The following is a 16,190-nucleotide window of genomic DNA, read 5'->3' as shown; positions in this document are numbered from 1 at the left end:
GCAAGAGGCCACTTTCAATCAACATAAAACTCATTGCTTCTTGTCAGGCAGTAAAATAGTTGCTTGTTATACAGATGCAAACATTTTAAGAACCAGTTATGTAACATAGTAATTGACAAAAAGATACATGTCCATAGAGTTCAAACATTCAGTCTAAATGAAACCTGCCTAACTGTTACCTGATACAAAGGTGAAAAACCACTTCAATTTGCCTAAGGGGGGGGGATTCTTTCTGACTCTAAGATAGCAATCAGACCAGCCCCTGGATCAGCTTTGTACTAAGGTGATTTCAACAACTCTATCTGCCAGTACAATTAACTCAGTGAGAATATTCCACAACTTCCCAGCTCCAAGATAGCAATCAGACCAGTCCCTGGGTCAGCCTTGTACTAAGGTGACTTCAACAACTGTATCTGCCAGAACAACTTACTCAGTGAGAATATTCCACAGCTCTCACTGGAAAATCCATTTTTGAATATTAACATAGAACCTCTTTTCCATAGGAAAGATTTTCCATACCCTTTACTAACTTAGTTGTCCTCCTTCCATGTCTTCTTGGATGCTTTCTAATTTAATAATATCTTGCCTGAGCACTTCAGACCAAAACTACATTGCATATTCTAGAATATGATCCTCAGCTCCTATAAATCTATACCCTTTAATACAGCTCAAAATCTTGTTTGCATTTGCAGCTGCTGCCTGGCATTGCTTGCTATGGACAAGTTTATTATCTACCTCTAGGTCTTTCTCCATCAAGGTTTTGCCTTAAATAATAACATTAAGTGGGTTATGTAATAAAAGGCCCTATAGTAACCTGTAGCAACCAAACTGCAGGTGCCATTTACTGTTCCGTATTTAAATGCAAACATCTTATTGGTTGCTATGGATTACTGTACCTGGGCAAACTTAGTATCTTTTATTACACATGAGGGTATAAGTGGCCTACATATTTTTGCTTCCCAGTTGCATAACCATGCATTTTTCAATATTGAATCTCATCTACTACTTAGCCACCCAGAGTGCCCGTTTGTCAAGATTAAGATTTGGTAAAATTGTACAAAACTTTACATGTTTTTACTTGACCCAAAAATGAATTCATAACTTAAATACATAAGTGCTCACGTTTCAGTTTGCCAACATTTTTGACTTGACATTCAGAAAATATGACTTTAACAGATTCAGCGCAGACTGGGGCAACTTGGGCCTACCAGAGAACTTGATCTCAGGGCCATCTTGAACAAATAAAGAGGCCTTAATAAAATGTAATTTTGGGCCTAAGAATAAACCTGCCACAAACATCAAATATTTTAATTAAATGGTATAGCACACCACTTCTGGACACTCTTTTTAGTCATATTTAAAGGTACAGCTGCAGAATCAAACAGCAGCAGCACAGCACTAGGGCCAGGAGCTGAGCACCGGGTACATCACCTAGAATTAGAATACAAATAGGGATACCAGTCTGTAAACATGGGTAACACACAGGTAACAATATACCAACTCTCTGAGATGGCCAAGAGTGCTGTACCATGTACAGCACCAACATTTAGATTAAAAAAGCCAAGCCCCTTAGGTGCAACAAGAAGAGATTTAGGAGGAACAGTTGCTATACAAATGATTGTGACCATTCCTATTCTGCACCCACGACACAATAGGAACAAAGCATTGGTATGCAACACCTGATTCTGTAGAAGAAGGGAAACTAGCTTATACTTTGGGACATTGCTAGGTACCAAATCCACCCAAGTACAAGCCTATACCCACATCTGTATGAAACACTTCTCCATTCACCTTCTGCTGTATATTCTATGTCAAAATTTAAATCTTACTGAATAATTTTGCTAATCTATATAGTAAAAATATAAAAGCAGAAAAATGTTATATCTGTTTCCAATCTTGTCAGTTATACAATAATTGAAACACATTGTACAGCTAATCTAGTCAAGGAATATTAAACTATAAAAAATAAACTATATGACATTGTATGAAGCTATATACACGGGTTAACCTGTTATTCAAAACTATATTTTTGTAATTTTTGCAATTACAGCAGAAATCAGATAAACTCACCTGCATGGGATTACTGGGTGGCAAAGTGTCTTGTATGTTATCATTTCCAAGTCCTGAATCATTGGCATCAATAAGATTGTCTACAGGAACATTCTGACTTGGCTTTAGGAAAGTAAAATCACTTTCAGATGACTCTAAAGCCACACAAACATTGTATGAATAGGGAAAAGGCAGTGTACCATCATTATAGTTGGAGAGCATCCTGGGATCAACTTGAGAATAAAAATTTGTACTTAGAGGTCCAAAAGTTGTTGAAGGCTTTGATTCCTTGCATTTTGATATGGCCACCAAAAGAACTGTTAAAATAAACAGCAAAGATATTAGAGCAAGGGCAATTACCAAGTACATTTGCAAATTTGAAGGTGAATCATCAGGAGTGAACTCATTATTTAGTTGGGGGACAAGCTGCTGAAAATGATCAGCAACAACAAGGTTTATTGTAGCTGTGACAGAGAGAGTTGGGTGCCCATTATCCTTTATCATTACGATAACCTTGTGCTTCAAAGCGTCTTTCTCCTGAAGTACACGGGATGTCCTGATTTCTCCTGTATGCTGATTAATGCTAAATGGGGACGATTCTGATATTTGTATGAAATGATAAGAAAGCCAAGAGTTATGACCAGAGTCTGCATCCACTGCAACCACTTTAGTTATCAAAGAACCTTCAACTGAAGTAAAAGGAACCATCTCAAACAGCGATGAATCTCCACTTTCTATTGACGGATATAACATTTTTGGTGCATTATCATTCTGATCCATTATTCGGATAATTACTGTTGTATTGCTACTCAGAGATGGTGATCCATTATCTTTAGCTGCTATATGCATGTGAAACTCTTTGTCCTGCTCATAATCAAATGATCGCTGAGCATAAAGAACTCCAGTCTCAATGTTAATAGAAAAATAAGAAGACATTGGAAAATCCTCTGTATTGGTGTTGGAAATTGAATAAATAACTTTAGCATTATCTCCCATATCAAGATCTAATGCATGTATCCTGTATATTGAGGCTCCAGGTAAATTGTTTTCTGGTAAATAAACATTATAGACAGATTTTATAAATATTGGTGGATTGTCATTGACATCTAAAATATCTAATCTGATGAATTTTCTGCTGGAAAGTTCAGGAGATCCTCTGTCGGTAGCTAGGATTGTGATATTATACCAAGATGCTTTCTCTCTGTCCAAGGCACTTGAAGTAATAATTCGATAGAATCTGTCAGAGGATGAAACTAGCTGAAAGGGTGCTGACCCCAATATCTGACAGTCGACCTCTGCATTTTGTTCAGAGTCCTGATCATGAACTTCAATGAGTGCTATCACAGTGCCAGGTGTGGTATCCTCAGGAATAGGGGTAAATAAGGATGTAATTGATATCTCAGGAGCATTGTCATTTTCATCTGTTATTTCTATCAATAGTTTTGAATGGGCCACAAAGCCTCCTCCGTCTTTGGCTTGTACTGATATTTCATAATCCCTTTTTGCCTCATAATTCAAAAGGTTATTTGTTGTAATTTCACCACTTGTGGGATTGATGCTAAACATACTTGCATGAAGGCTGTTTACAGATGTTCTGCTGAAGGAATAGGTGATTTGTGCATTTGTACCTTCATCCATATCAGATGCATTAACACGAAGCACTGTAGAGTTAATTGGAGTATTTTCACTTATACTCACTTTATACACCTCTTGTGTAAATACAGGTGTGTTATCATTGGCATCAGTAACAATGACCCTAATTAGAGCTGTGCCAGTCCTTACTGGGGTTCCCCCATCTGAGGCTGTTAATAATAACTCATGAATATTTTTTGTCTCCCGATCTAGAGGTCTCTCTAACACAAGTTCTGGGAACTTGCTGCCATCAGAGCTGGTCTTTTCATTCAGTGTAAAATACTGATTGTCACTGAGCTTATATGTTTGTACAGAATTACTGCCAATATCTGGGTCTTCAGCAGTTTGTAAAACAAATTGCTTCCCTGGTAAAGTAAGCTCAATCATTTCTAATGTGACAATATCATTGAAAAAAACTGGAGGATTATCATTTATGTCCTCAATTTTAATTTTAACAGTGAAGACATTTAAAGGGTTTGCAACCACAGCATCAAAGGTTAGGAAGCAGGTAGTATCCTTCCCACATAGAGTCTCTCTGTCTATCCTGTCCTTAACATATAAATTTCCATTTTCTGAATCTACAGAAAAATATTTCTCTGAAACACGTGAAACAATACGAAGTCTTCTGGTTGAAAGCTGCTTAATATCCAAGCCAAGATCATTTGCAATATTTGCAATAACAGAATCTTTTCTTAATTCTTCAGCAATAGAATAATGAAGCTGCCCAGAGACTGAATGACAAAGCCATGAGAATAGGAATAAAAATATTACTTGCCATCTGATTCCCTTGTATGTCTGTGCTTGAAAGATTTTCATCTCAGCCATTTTCTCTATGTGAAATTTTCTAGAACAGTGAAAATGTAGTTTGTAATCCTCTTCTTTTGTAATAGTATTCAGATATGTTATGTCCAATTTATGAGAGAATCCAGAAAGTGTCTGCCTTCTTCCTTGCAGATCTGCAGTGTGAATGAAGGGAATGAGTAGCACAAGAGCTCCAGTTCAATAATCTCCTTATTTTTGGTGAACAGTGGCGCTCTGAGGCGCAAAAAGGGAACTGCAAGCCTCACAAATGTGTTCTTTGCTTCAAATATCTCTTATAAAATTGATTTTCTGTTATATAAAAGATACTGTTTATTAAAACAATAAAATAAAAAAAAAGAGTTGATGCTTTATAAAATATTATTAAGTATTGCTGTCTAAAGTGTGTTAGATTTTACTGCTACTAGAAGCAAAAACCCTGTGCAAAGTAAGAATGGATATCGCAAGAAATCTGTTGGAGCAGGTGAAAATGTTTGTAAAGAATGTCCTCATTAAAGCTTTAAATTCCTTAGTGACCAATAGTGTATTTACTGAAAAATAAAATATATGTAGCTCTCATGTTAAATATAGTACCAAATATGTCAATGAATACGCCCCGATACATAAACCATTTACAAAGAATAACCTCATGTGTCAACATGCTTAGCTCTGTAAATGATCTGTAATGGTAATAATTGTCCTGTAGCCCAGGGTTATTGCTAGAGAACATTATCCTTTCCATATTCAGTTCCAATAGACACTGCCTGTTTCTCCTTGAATGCAAACTGTACAAAGTAGGAATTACAGAATCCATTTATCATATAACCAAGTGATCTCCAACCAGTGGCTCTTGAGCAACATGTTGCTCACCAACCCCTTGGATGTTGTTCCCAGTGGCTTATTTTTGAGGTTCTAGCTTGGAGGCAAGTTTTGGTTGCATAAAACCCATGTGTACTGCCAAACAGAGCCTTCTATAGGCTACCAGTTCACATAGAGGCTATCAAATAACCAATCACATTCCTTATTTGCACCCCCAGGGACTTTTTCCATGCTTGTGTTGCTCCACAACACCTTTTCCATTTGAATTTGACTCATGGGTATAACAGGTTGGGGATCCCTGCTATAACCTAAACCAATGTGAGTTGTAGCAACCAATACATGTTAGTAGAAATGTGTAATGTAATTGTGCACTACACCATGCTCTTCCTTTGATCCTATTAGTTCATAAACTGACATATTGGGTACTGTAATAAAAAGTCTTACATCAGGCTTCAACCCAGCAGCATTTTGAAGGCCTACAGTGTAATCAAACCTAATTATCTATGCACTTTATTGCACTTCCTTGATTCAATTAACACTAGGTTTGCAAACACTTAGTAGAGCCAAAAGTCTGGAATCAGAAGTACAACAATGTAATTATCTCAGACACAACTAAAAATATAAAAGTAATGTAAATTGCAGAAGATGCCTGAGTAAGCTTACATAGTTTCATTTTATAGTTTAGATTTCATTTAGGACCATTTATTATATTAGCTGCTACATTTTCTATAGTTCTTCAAAAAGCCACTTTCAAAAACAGTAAAACATCACAGGTGGACTGTATTTTATAGAATTGCCGAAGAAAAGTATTTATTTAACATAAAACTCATCACTGATGTGCCATTCATTAATTGAAAAGTCTCAACTCCTGGTTTGCTAGAATTTCACAGCTGAACATTTTCATAAATTTGTTTTGTTCTTGTTTTCAAAGTGAAACCTATAGGCAAAATGAGCCCTTGTAATTCATTCTCATTTATAGCATTTAGTTATACATTTAATATCATCCTGCATAATAAGACACCAATCTTATTTAAAGTAAACAATGCCCAGCAGGCACAAGGTGAAATGGGAAAATACACATTTTTAGTATAGAGTAGACCCCTGTGTTATAAAAGCAATAACTATTTCTTTAAGTGAAAATAAAACATACAGAACAGATTATGCCCTCCAAAATGTCCCCTTTATTTTTGGTACTGAATCTCCACATACTGATCCTGTTCTTTGAAACTTTATATTATATTGAGCTAACTTCAAAAGGCAACAGCAAAGTGTTTGTACGTAACATTCACAAACTGTAATCACCAGAAGCAAACTCTATGTAATAAATATGTACAAGCAAAAAAAATTTAACTTTTTCCAATCACTTCAGTCATGTTATTCAAACACCTTGTACAGCCATTTAGGTAAAGGAATGTGTGATCAAATAAAATGAAAAAAAAAAAAATAAAAAAAAAAATATATATATATAAACAATAGGTTTATAAATTAGTTAACCAGTTATACAAATATATCTAAGTTGACTCATTTTGGACTTTTATAACTACAGCAGAAATACAATACACTTACCTGCATGGGATTACTGGGTGGCAAAGTGTCTTTTAAGTTTTCATTTCCAAGTCCTGAATCCTCAGCATCAATAAGATTGTCCACAGGGACATTTTGACTTGACTTTAGGAAAGTAAAATCACTTTCAGAAGAATCTAAAGCCACGCAAACATTGTAAGAGTAGGGAAGAGGCAGAGTATTAGTATTATAATTTGAGAGCATCCTGGGATCAACTTGAGAATATAAATTTGTAGGTAGAGGTCCGAAAGTTGTTGAAGGCTTTGATTCCTTGCATTTTGATATGGCCACCAAAAGAACAGTTAAAATAAACAGCAAAGAAATTAGAGCAAGGGCAATTACCAAGTACATTTGTAAATTTGAAGGTGAATCATCAGGAGTGAACTCATTATTTAGTTGGGGAACAAGCTGCTGAAAATGATCAGCAACAACAAGGTTTATTGTAGCTGTGACAGAGAGAGATGGGTGCCCATTATCCTTTATCATTACGATAACCTTGTGCTTCAAAGTGTCTTTCTCCTGAAGTACACGGGATGTCCTGATTTCTCCTGTATGCTGATTAATACTAAAAGGGGAAGATTCAGTTATTTGTATGAAATGATAAGAAAGCCAAGAGTTATGACCAGAATCCGCATCCACTGCAACCACTTTGGTTATCAAAGAACCTTCAATGGAAGCAAATGGAACCATCTCAAACAGCGATGAATCCCCACTTTCTGTTGACGGATATAGGATTTTTGGTGCATTATCATTCTGATCCATTATTCGGATAATCAATGTTGTATTGCTACTCAGAGATGGTGATCCATTATCTTTAGCTGCTATATGCATGTGAAACTCTTTGTCCTGCTCATAATCAAATGATCGCTGAGCATAAAGAACTCCAGTCTCAATGTTAATAGAAAAATAAGAAGACACTGGAAAATCCTCTGTATTGGTGTTGGAAATTGAATAGATAACTTTAGCATTGTCTCCCATATCAAGATCTAATGCATTTATCCTGTATATTGATGCTCCAGGTAAATTGTTTTCTGGTAAATAAATAGTATAGGCAGATTTAATAAACACTGGTGGATTGTCATTGACATCTGATATATCCAGCCTGATGAATTTTTTGCTGGAAAGTTGAGGAGATCCTCTGTCTGTAGAGAGAATTGTGATATTATACCATGATACTTTCTCTCTGTCCAAGGCATCTGCGGTAATAATTTGGTAGAATCTGCCGGAGGATGAAACTAGCTGAAAGGGTGCTGAACCCAATATTTGACAGTCAATGTCTCCATTTTCACCTGAGTCCTGATCATGAACTTTGATGAGTGCTATCACTGTACCAGGTTTGGTATCCTCAGGAATAGGGGTAAATAATGATGTAATTGATATCTCAGGAGCATTGTCATTTTCATCTGTTATTTCTACTAATATCTTTGAATGGGCCACAAAGCCTCCTCCATCTTTGGCTTGTACTGATATTTCATAATCCCTTATTGCCTCATAATTCAAAAGGTTATTTGTTTTAATTTCACCACTTGTGGGATTGATGCTAAACATACTTGCATGAAGGCTGTTTTCAGATGTTCTGCTGAAGGAATAGGTGATTTGTGCATTTGTACCTTCATCCATATCAGATGCATTTACACGAAGCACTGTCGAGTTTATTGGAGTATTTTCACTTATGCTCACTTTATACACCTCTTGTGTAAATACAGGTGTGTTATCATTGGCATCAGTAACAATGACCCTAATTAGAGCTGTGCCAGTCCTTACTGGGGTTCCCCCATCTGAGGCTGTTAATAATAACTCATGAATATTTTTTATCTCCCGATCTAGAGGTGATATGGGAGATAGCTTATGGGAGATAGCTCTTAGTACAAGTTGATACAGGGACTGGTCCGATTGCCATCTTGGAGTCAGGAAGGAATTTTTTCCCCTCTGAGGCAAATTAGAGAGGCTTCAGATGGGGTTTTTTGCCTTCCTCTGGATCAACTTGTAGTTAGGCAGGTTAGGTATAGGCATTATGGTTGAACTTGATGGACGTATGTCTTTTTTCAACCCAACTTACTATGTTACTATGTTACTATGTAGAGGTCTCTCTAACACAAGTTCTGGGAATTTGCTGCCATCAGAGCTGGTCTTTTCATTCAGTGTAAAATACTGATTGTCACTGAGCTTATATGTTTGTACAGAATTACTGCCAATATCTGGGTCTTCAGCAGTTTGTAAAACAAATTGCTTCCCTGGTAAAGTAAGCTCAATCATTTCTAATGTGACAATATCATTGAAAAAATCTGGAGGATTATCATTTATATCCTGAATTTCAATTTTAACAGTGAAGACATTTAAAGGGTTTGCAACCACTGCATCAAAGGTTAGGAAGCAGGTAGTATCCTTCCTGCATAGGGTCTCTCTGTCTATCCTGTCCTTAACATATAAATTTCCATTTTCTAAATCTACAGAAAAATATTTCTCTGAAACATCTGAAACAATACGAAGTCTTCTGGTTGAAAGCTGCTTAATATCCAAGCCAAGATCATTTGCAATATTTGCAATAACAGAATCTTTTCTTAATTCTTCAGCAATAGAATAATGAAGCTGCCCAGAGACTGAATGACAAAGCCATGAGAATAGGAATAAAAATATTACTTGCCATCTGATTCCCTTGTATGTCTGTGCTTGAAAGATTTTCACCTCAGCCATTTTCTCTATATGAAATCCTCTAGAACAAAACAGTTATATTCACAAAGAGCATAATTTGTATTCCAGTGGAAATGTAGTTTATATTCCCTTTCTTTTGTAATAGCATGCAGATATGTGCAATTTATGAGAGAATCCAGAAAGTGTCTGTCTTCTTCCTTGCAGATCTGCAGTGTGAATAAAGGGCATGAGTAGCACTAGAGCTTTACTTCAATCATCTTATTGGTGAACAGCGGCGCTCTGAGGCAAAAATTGTGAACTGCAAGCTTGAGAAATTTTGCTCTGAATAAAACTATTTTTAAATAAAAGTATAGACAAACAATGAAATGTAAATAATGAGCTGAGATTTTATGAATTGTTTTAGATATTTCTGGTATTGCCGAGCTTGAGAAGTGCACATTTTCTCTCCATAGTACATAGTGTTTTATTACTCTCCAAGACATCACCACACATTGTTTCACTGATTTATAGAAATTCTGAGGGGATACACTTTCAGTATATCAGCCAGATGTAATAAGGCCACTATCTGTAAAACCCCGTGTACATTAAGGAGGGATGTAGCAAATAAAAAAATAAATACAACTAATGGTGCTGTTGGAGTGCAGTTGGTAAAATATACATAAATACACTCAAAAATGTTACAGTAAATTGTCTTTTTAAAAATTAAGTTTGTATTTGTAAAATTATTATTATTTTTCTTACATATAAAAATCTCCTGGGATAAATTATTTATTATTTATTGGTAATGTTTTTAAACACAATTTTTTTTATTATTTTAACTTTTAAGTATTTGTGTAAGGTTGACAGAAAGCTCAATATTGGTTATTCACTGGGGCAATCAACTTCTATAAGTGTAACTGTACAAGAATATTAGAGCTGTGCTGAGCAATACCGGCATGTAAGGCCAGCTGAAACAAACTTCATCCCTGATATACCCTTAGCCTACACTTAATGGAACTTACCCATCACTGTACCCAACGGAATTCCCCCATTTTCCACTGCTTTCAGCAGTCCCCCATGAGTACTTCCTGTAGAAGGGGTGGTGTAGAAAATGGTAGGAACTTTGTACTTTTTTCTCCCCAAATTGCTACCCCTACCCCTTATGTCAGTAATAATCTTTCAACTATTTTCAATAGATTTCTGGCAAATATAACATAGCATTAAAAGACATTACCCCAAAACAGCCCATTTTAACAAGATCAAACCTCAAACAACTGTAATCCTTGGGGCCGTGATCAGATAAATGTTTCTTGTATGACAGCTGCTTTGCTTAATCATTTAAAAAAAGCCCTCCCATTACTATGCACATGATTTTTAATACACACAATTATACTGGACTGAAATGCAACCAGAAAAAAATAAAAAAAGTCTACATGAAGCCTTCACTGCTACTTGATTTGTATTTGCCATTTTAGTATTTCTCTGTATGCAAAAAAAAATTAAAAATACAGTGATATGAAAAAATGCAGTTCATCAGTTATCAGTAGATAGCAAAGTTCATGTCAAAATATATTCTTGCCAAACACTGATAGAACATAAATATAAATTAAAACTTATATATGTGACCTATTCCTCTTCAGTTTGTATTGCCTAAATAGCAAGAGACAAACTACAGATAATAGCCATTTTAAACACAAGGTACCCCCACAATTACGATTAGACATATTACAATACTCCCAACTACAACCAACATTAGCCATAAGAAGTGAATAGTACATATATCCAGTTCCAATGATCTTTTTATAAGGTAAGTCAAATATTTTAAAATGCATGTACAGTAAATATGTCCAGTATGCATGCAAGAAAATACTGTAAAACAAAATGTACAGTTTTAGAATGGCTGAAAAGTAATTACATTTTCAATTAAGTCTATGTGTAAATGTGGTACTAAAAATGTAACAATGGCAAAGAACAAAATAAATAACATAATTCCATGAGTATATATATATATATATATATATATATATATATATATATATAAATATATATAAGACAAGGAGAAAAAGAAGCCGCTCTCTCAGGACTTAGGTGCAAAAAATAAAAAGTATTTATTGTGTAGACGAACTTCGTCTACACAATAAATACTTTTTATTTTTTGCACCCAAGTCCTGAGAGAGCGGCTTCTTTTTCTCCTTGTCTTCTTTACACTTTGAAGACTGCACCCAGGCGGATTTGCGAGTCATACGTGAGTGCCAGTATTGTATTTTGAGTTATAAATATATATATATATATGTTTTCCAACATAAATATGTTTGCAGTGTATGATGCCAATATTGTTAGTGCTGCTGAATAGTTGTATTAAATGTAGACAATATTGACAATATTAACACAGACCAGAATTACTTCCTCCACAGTTGGTAATTAAATGAAGTTTTCAGTAAACTATGAGTACACAAACACAGAACTTGTTAATATATATATATTTAAATGTTTGTTCTATGTTACTCACCTGCCAGGCATTAGCAGGAGTCAGGGTATCTTTCATGGTCTCATTGCCAAGTCCTGAATCATCAGCATCAATCAGATTGTCTATGGGGACATTTTGTTTGGGCTTTATGAAAGTAAAGTCAGCTTCAGATTGATCCAAAGACACACACACATTGTAGGAGTAGGGAAGAGTCAGTGTTCCATTATTAAATCTAGAAAGCATTCCAGGATCAACTTGAGAATACAAGTTTGCACTTTGAAGCCCAAGAACTGGGGAAGGCTTTGAGTCTTTGCATTTTGATATAATCACCAAGATAATTGTTAAAATAAATAGCAAGGATATAAGAGCAAGTGCTATCATTAAGTACATTTGCAAATTAAATGATGTATTATCATCCGTGAGTGTGTTACTTAGCTGGGGAACTACTTCTTGAATGTAATCAGCCACAACAAGGCTTAAAGTAGCTGTTGCAGACAGAGAAGGGTCTCCATTATCCTTTACCATAATTACCACTTTATGCTTCAAAACATCTTTTTCCTGAAACACACGTGTTGTTTTAATTTCACCTGTTTGCTGACTAATACTGAAAGGAAATGGTTCTGAAATTTGTATAAAGTGATAGGAAAGCCAAGAGTTATGACCAGAGTCGTCATCCACTGCAACCACTTTAGTTACCAAAGAACCTTGCATTGAAGCAAAAGGAACCATCTCAAATATCAATGAGTCACTATTTTCTGTGGAGGGATACAAAATTTTGGGTGCATTGTCATTTTGATCTATTATACGGATAATCAATGTTGCATTGCTACTCAGAGAAGGGTATCCATTGTCTTTAGCCTGTACATGCATTGCAAACTCCTTGTGCTGCTCATAGTCAAAAGATCGCTGAGCGTAGAGAACTCCAGTCTCTATGTTAATGGAAAAATATGGGGACACTGGAAATGCCTCTGTATTAGTGTTAAAAACTGAATAAATAACTTTAGAATTTTCTCCAATATCCGAATCTGATGCTTGTACCTTGTATATGGAAGCCCCTGGTAAATTGTTCTCAGGCAAATAAGCAATATATCTAGATTTCAAAAACACAGGTGGATTGTCATTAACATCTGAAATATCCAGTAAAATAGATTTTCTGCTGGACAGCTGAGGTGATCCTTTGTCATTAGCAAGAATGGTAATGTTATATAATTGAACTTTCTCTCTGTCCAAAACACTTGTAGTAATAATTCTGTAGTAACTGCTGGAGGTTGAAACTAATTGAAAAGGAGGTGAACCCAATAGGTGACACTCAGCTTCTCCATTTTCCCCAGAGTCATGATCATGGACTTTGATGAGGGCAATAACTGTGCCAGGTTCAGAGTCCTCAGGAATAGGAGTAGATACTGAAGTCATAGTTATCTCTGGAGCGTTGTCATTTTCATCGATTATTTCTAATAATACTTTGGAATGCGCTACAAAGCCGCCTCCATCTGTGGCCTGTACTGACATTTCATAATTTCTTGTCAACTCAAAATCTAATTTTTGTAGTGTTTTAATTTCTCCATTTATTTGATTAATGCTAAACATAGGCGAATGAATGTCATTTTCTGATGTTTTGATGAAGGAGTAGGTGATTTGTGCATTTGTGCCTTCATCTCTGTCAGTTGCATTTACATGGAGGACTGAAGAGTTAATTGGAATATTTTCACTTATGCTGACTTTATACACAGCTTTAGTAAATACAGGCAAATTATCATTGGCATCAGTAACGATAATCCTTATTATAGCAGTACCAGTTTTTACTGGGTCTCCACCATCAGAGGCAGTTAAGATCAATTCATGATCCTTTTGTGTCTCTCGATCCAGAGGTTTTTCTAACATAAGTTCTGGAAATGTATTCTGATCAGTGCTAGATTTTTTTTTTCTCAGTGTAAAATGCTTATTATCACTGAGTGAGTATGATTGTACAGAATTTGTGCCAATATCTGGGTCCTCTGCATTTTGTAATGCCATGAATGTTCCTGTTGTTGTTGCTTCACTGATCTTTAAAATGATGGTGTCATGGAAAAATGCTGGAGGATTATCATTTATATCCTGAATTTCAATTGTGACAGTGAAAACATTCAGAGGATTTGCAAGCACTGCATCAAAGGTTAGGAAGCAGGTAGCTTCTGTCCTGCAAAGAATCTCCCTGTCTATCCTGTCTTTAACATATAAATTTCCATTTTCTACATCTAATGCAAAATATTTCTCTGAAATCTGTGAAACAATGCTAAGTTTTTGAGATTTAAGTGTCTTAATATCTAATTCAAGATCTTTAACAATATTTGCTATAACAGAGCCTTTTCTCAGTTCTTCAGCAATAGAATAATGCAGCTGCCCAGAGACCAAATGACAAAACCATGAGAATAAGAATGAAAAGGTTACTTGCCATCTCATTCCTTGGTACATGTCAAAACAATGTATTTCCTTTGCAGCCATCAGCAGATCCAGTTCTTGTAGATGCACAAATGTTACAATCCAGTGGAAAGCCTGCTTTTAAATCCACAGTATTAGGGAAGCATAAGGCATGTATTGTGTAATGTTCCTGAGAATCCAGAAAATGTCTGTCTTCCTGCAGATCTGCAGTGTGAGTTTTATATTACTAGACTTCCAGTCCCACATTTCTCTCCTTCTTGGTCAACAGTGGCGCTCAGAGGCGCTTATGAGGAATTGCAGCAATGCAAAACCTACTCAATGTTATTAAGTTTCTAAAGTAATTTTTTTCAGAAAACATTGCTTTTTTGTTTAAACATTGCATTTAGGTGTCTTTTTAAAGTATTAAACAATTATTTTTCCTATTCTACAATGTATGTATGTTATTTATTATATATAAATCTCAGTGCATAACATACAAGTTGTGTTCATATTTTAGGACACTTTAATATATACCCTTTTCTTTTGTAATTATTATAATACATTTTACACAAGAGACTATTTTATTATTAACAATAATTATTGCACAGCTCTTATTATTCAAATGTTCAGGGCTAACTGTAACTGTGTTTCATACTAGGAGAATTATAAGTAGAAATGATGAATGCAATGAATCAAATAGTGCCCGGCAAAAAGATGAAGAAATATCAGCACATAAGAAAGAAGTGAGGTACTTAAATACCACCATCATATTCTAATGGTCCAAGGGATAGATTTATTACCATTATGGTTTTTGTGGTTTTAGAGTTTTCTTTTAAACCACACTTATTTTCACAGAAAACATGAATATCTACTCATTTATTAAAAGACCCAAACTAAAAAAGCATGAACAAAAACTAATGCAGAAAAAATGTGTAAACTGTGACTTTTTGGTATTGTTGCACAAATGCAAGCATCAAACCCAAAAACCTCTAAAGCCACAATGCAAAGGAAGGTCTTATGAAACCCCAAGTAAACTTATTTCCCCAAAAAAACATGAATGTCTCGTCATTTATTAAAAGATTCAAATTGAAAAAGCATGTATGAAAAAAGATGCAGAAAAATATGAAAACGGTGACTTTTCATATTGTCACACAAACACAAGCATCAAACACAGAAACCTCTAAAACCACGAAGCAAATAAAGATCTTCCAGTTGTAAATGGGAAGGACACCTGCCATTGACTGCTACATGAACTCAACAGCTTTGTTGCAGTTTCAGATTTGTTGCAGTTTTGTCACATAATAAGTTATGAAAAAACCTCACGTCTTTTCTGCAACAAAATAGTATTTTGGTGCAAAAAATTAGGAATCATGAAACAAAAATTGAACCGCAAATACAACTGGCAATATTATATTCTTTATTGGATAGTTTTATGTTGCTAATGTGAATAACACCTTAATATTTATTAAGACCTGCTTAGTGGTGGCATATTTTTTGACAAAAAAGCAATATTTTAAATACTTTTTTTTTACAAACACCTCACTCTGGTGTAATATGTGTAACCAATTTTCCACTGGAGTCACTACGTATTAAATACAGGCATAAAAAAAAACATACAAAGGGAACACTTACTGTGATATGGTACCATGTTTTTATAATCCCACTTCAATCTTTAAAGGTACATTATGTTGTTTCTATATTTTACAGGAAATGTCCCCTTTCCATCTTTGTTCAGGCACTTTAAATAGACTCTATGATCCACAAGACAGTCAAAGTTTTATACACAGATCAGGAAACAAAAAAGTTTCAAGTTTTCTGTATTTCTAATAGTATG

General features: G+C 35.1%; 1 protein-coding gene across 14 annotated transcripts in view; it reads right to left on the bottom strand.

The window, feature by feature from the left end:
• LOC101733947 (protocadherin gamma-B5) overlaps positions 1–16,190 on the bottom strand; it is a 249,548-nt gene that overhangs the window by 166,481 nt on the left and 66,877 nt on the right. The window contains exon 1 of one of the 14 annotated variants that reach the window (XM_031898760.1): positions 12,002–14,577. The exons of 12 other annotated variants lie outside the window; for them this stretch is intronic. In XM_031898760.1, coding sequence (XP_031754620.1) covers positions 12,002–14,440 — 2,439 coding nt within the window. In that variant the 5' untranslated portion in view covers positions 14,441–14,577. Of the gene's footprint in view, positions 1–2,070; positions 4,637–12,001; positions 14,578–16,190 lie in introns of those variants that run through there. One more of the 14 variants, XM_031898762.1, reaches the window with a different exon arrangement.

The sequence above is a fragment of the Xenopus tropicalis genome, chromosome 3, assembly GCF_000004195.4.
Source record: "Xenopus tropicalis strain Nigerian chromosome 3, UCB_Xtro_10.0, whole genome shotgun sequence".
In the NCBI taxonomy this organism is placed as follows: Eukaryota; Metazoa; Chordata; class Amphibia; order Anura; family Pipidae; genus Xenopus; species Xenopus tropicalis.
This window is presented reverse-complemented; position numbering and strand designations above follow the sequence as displayed.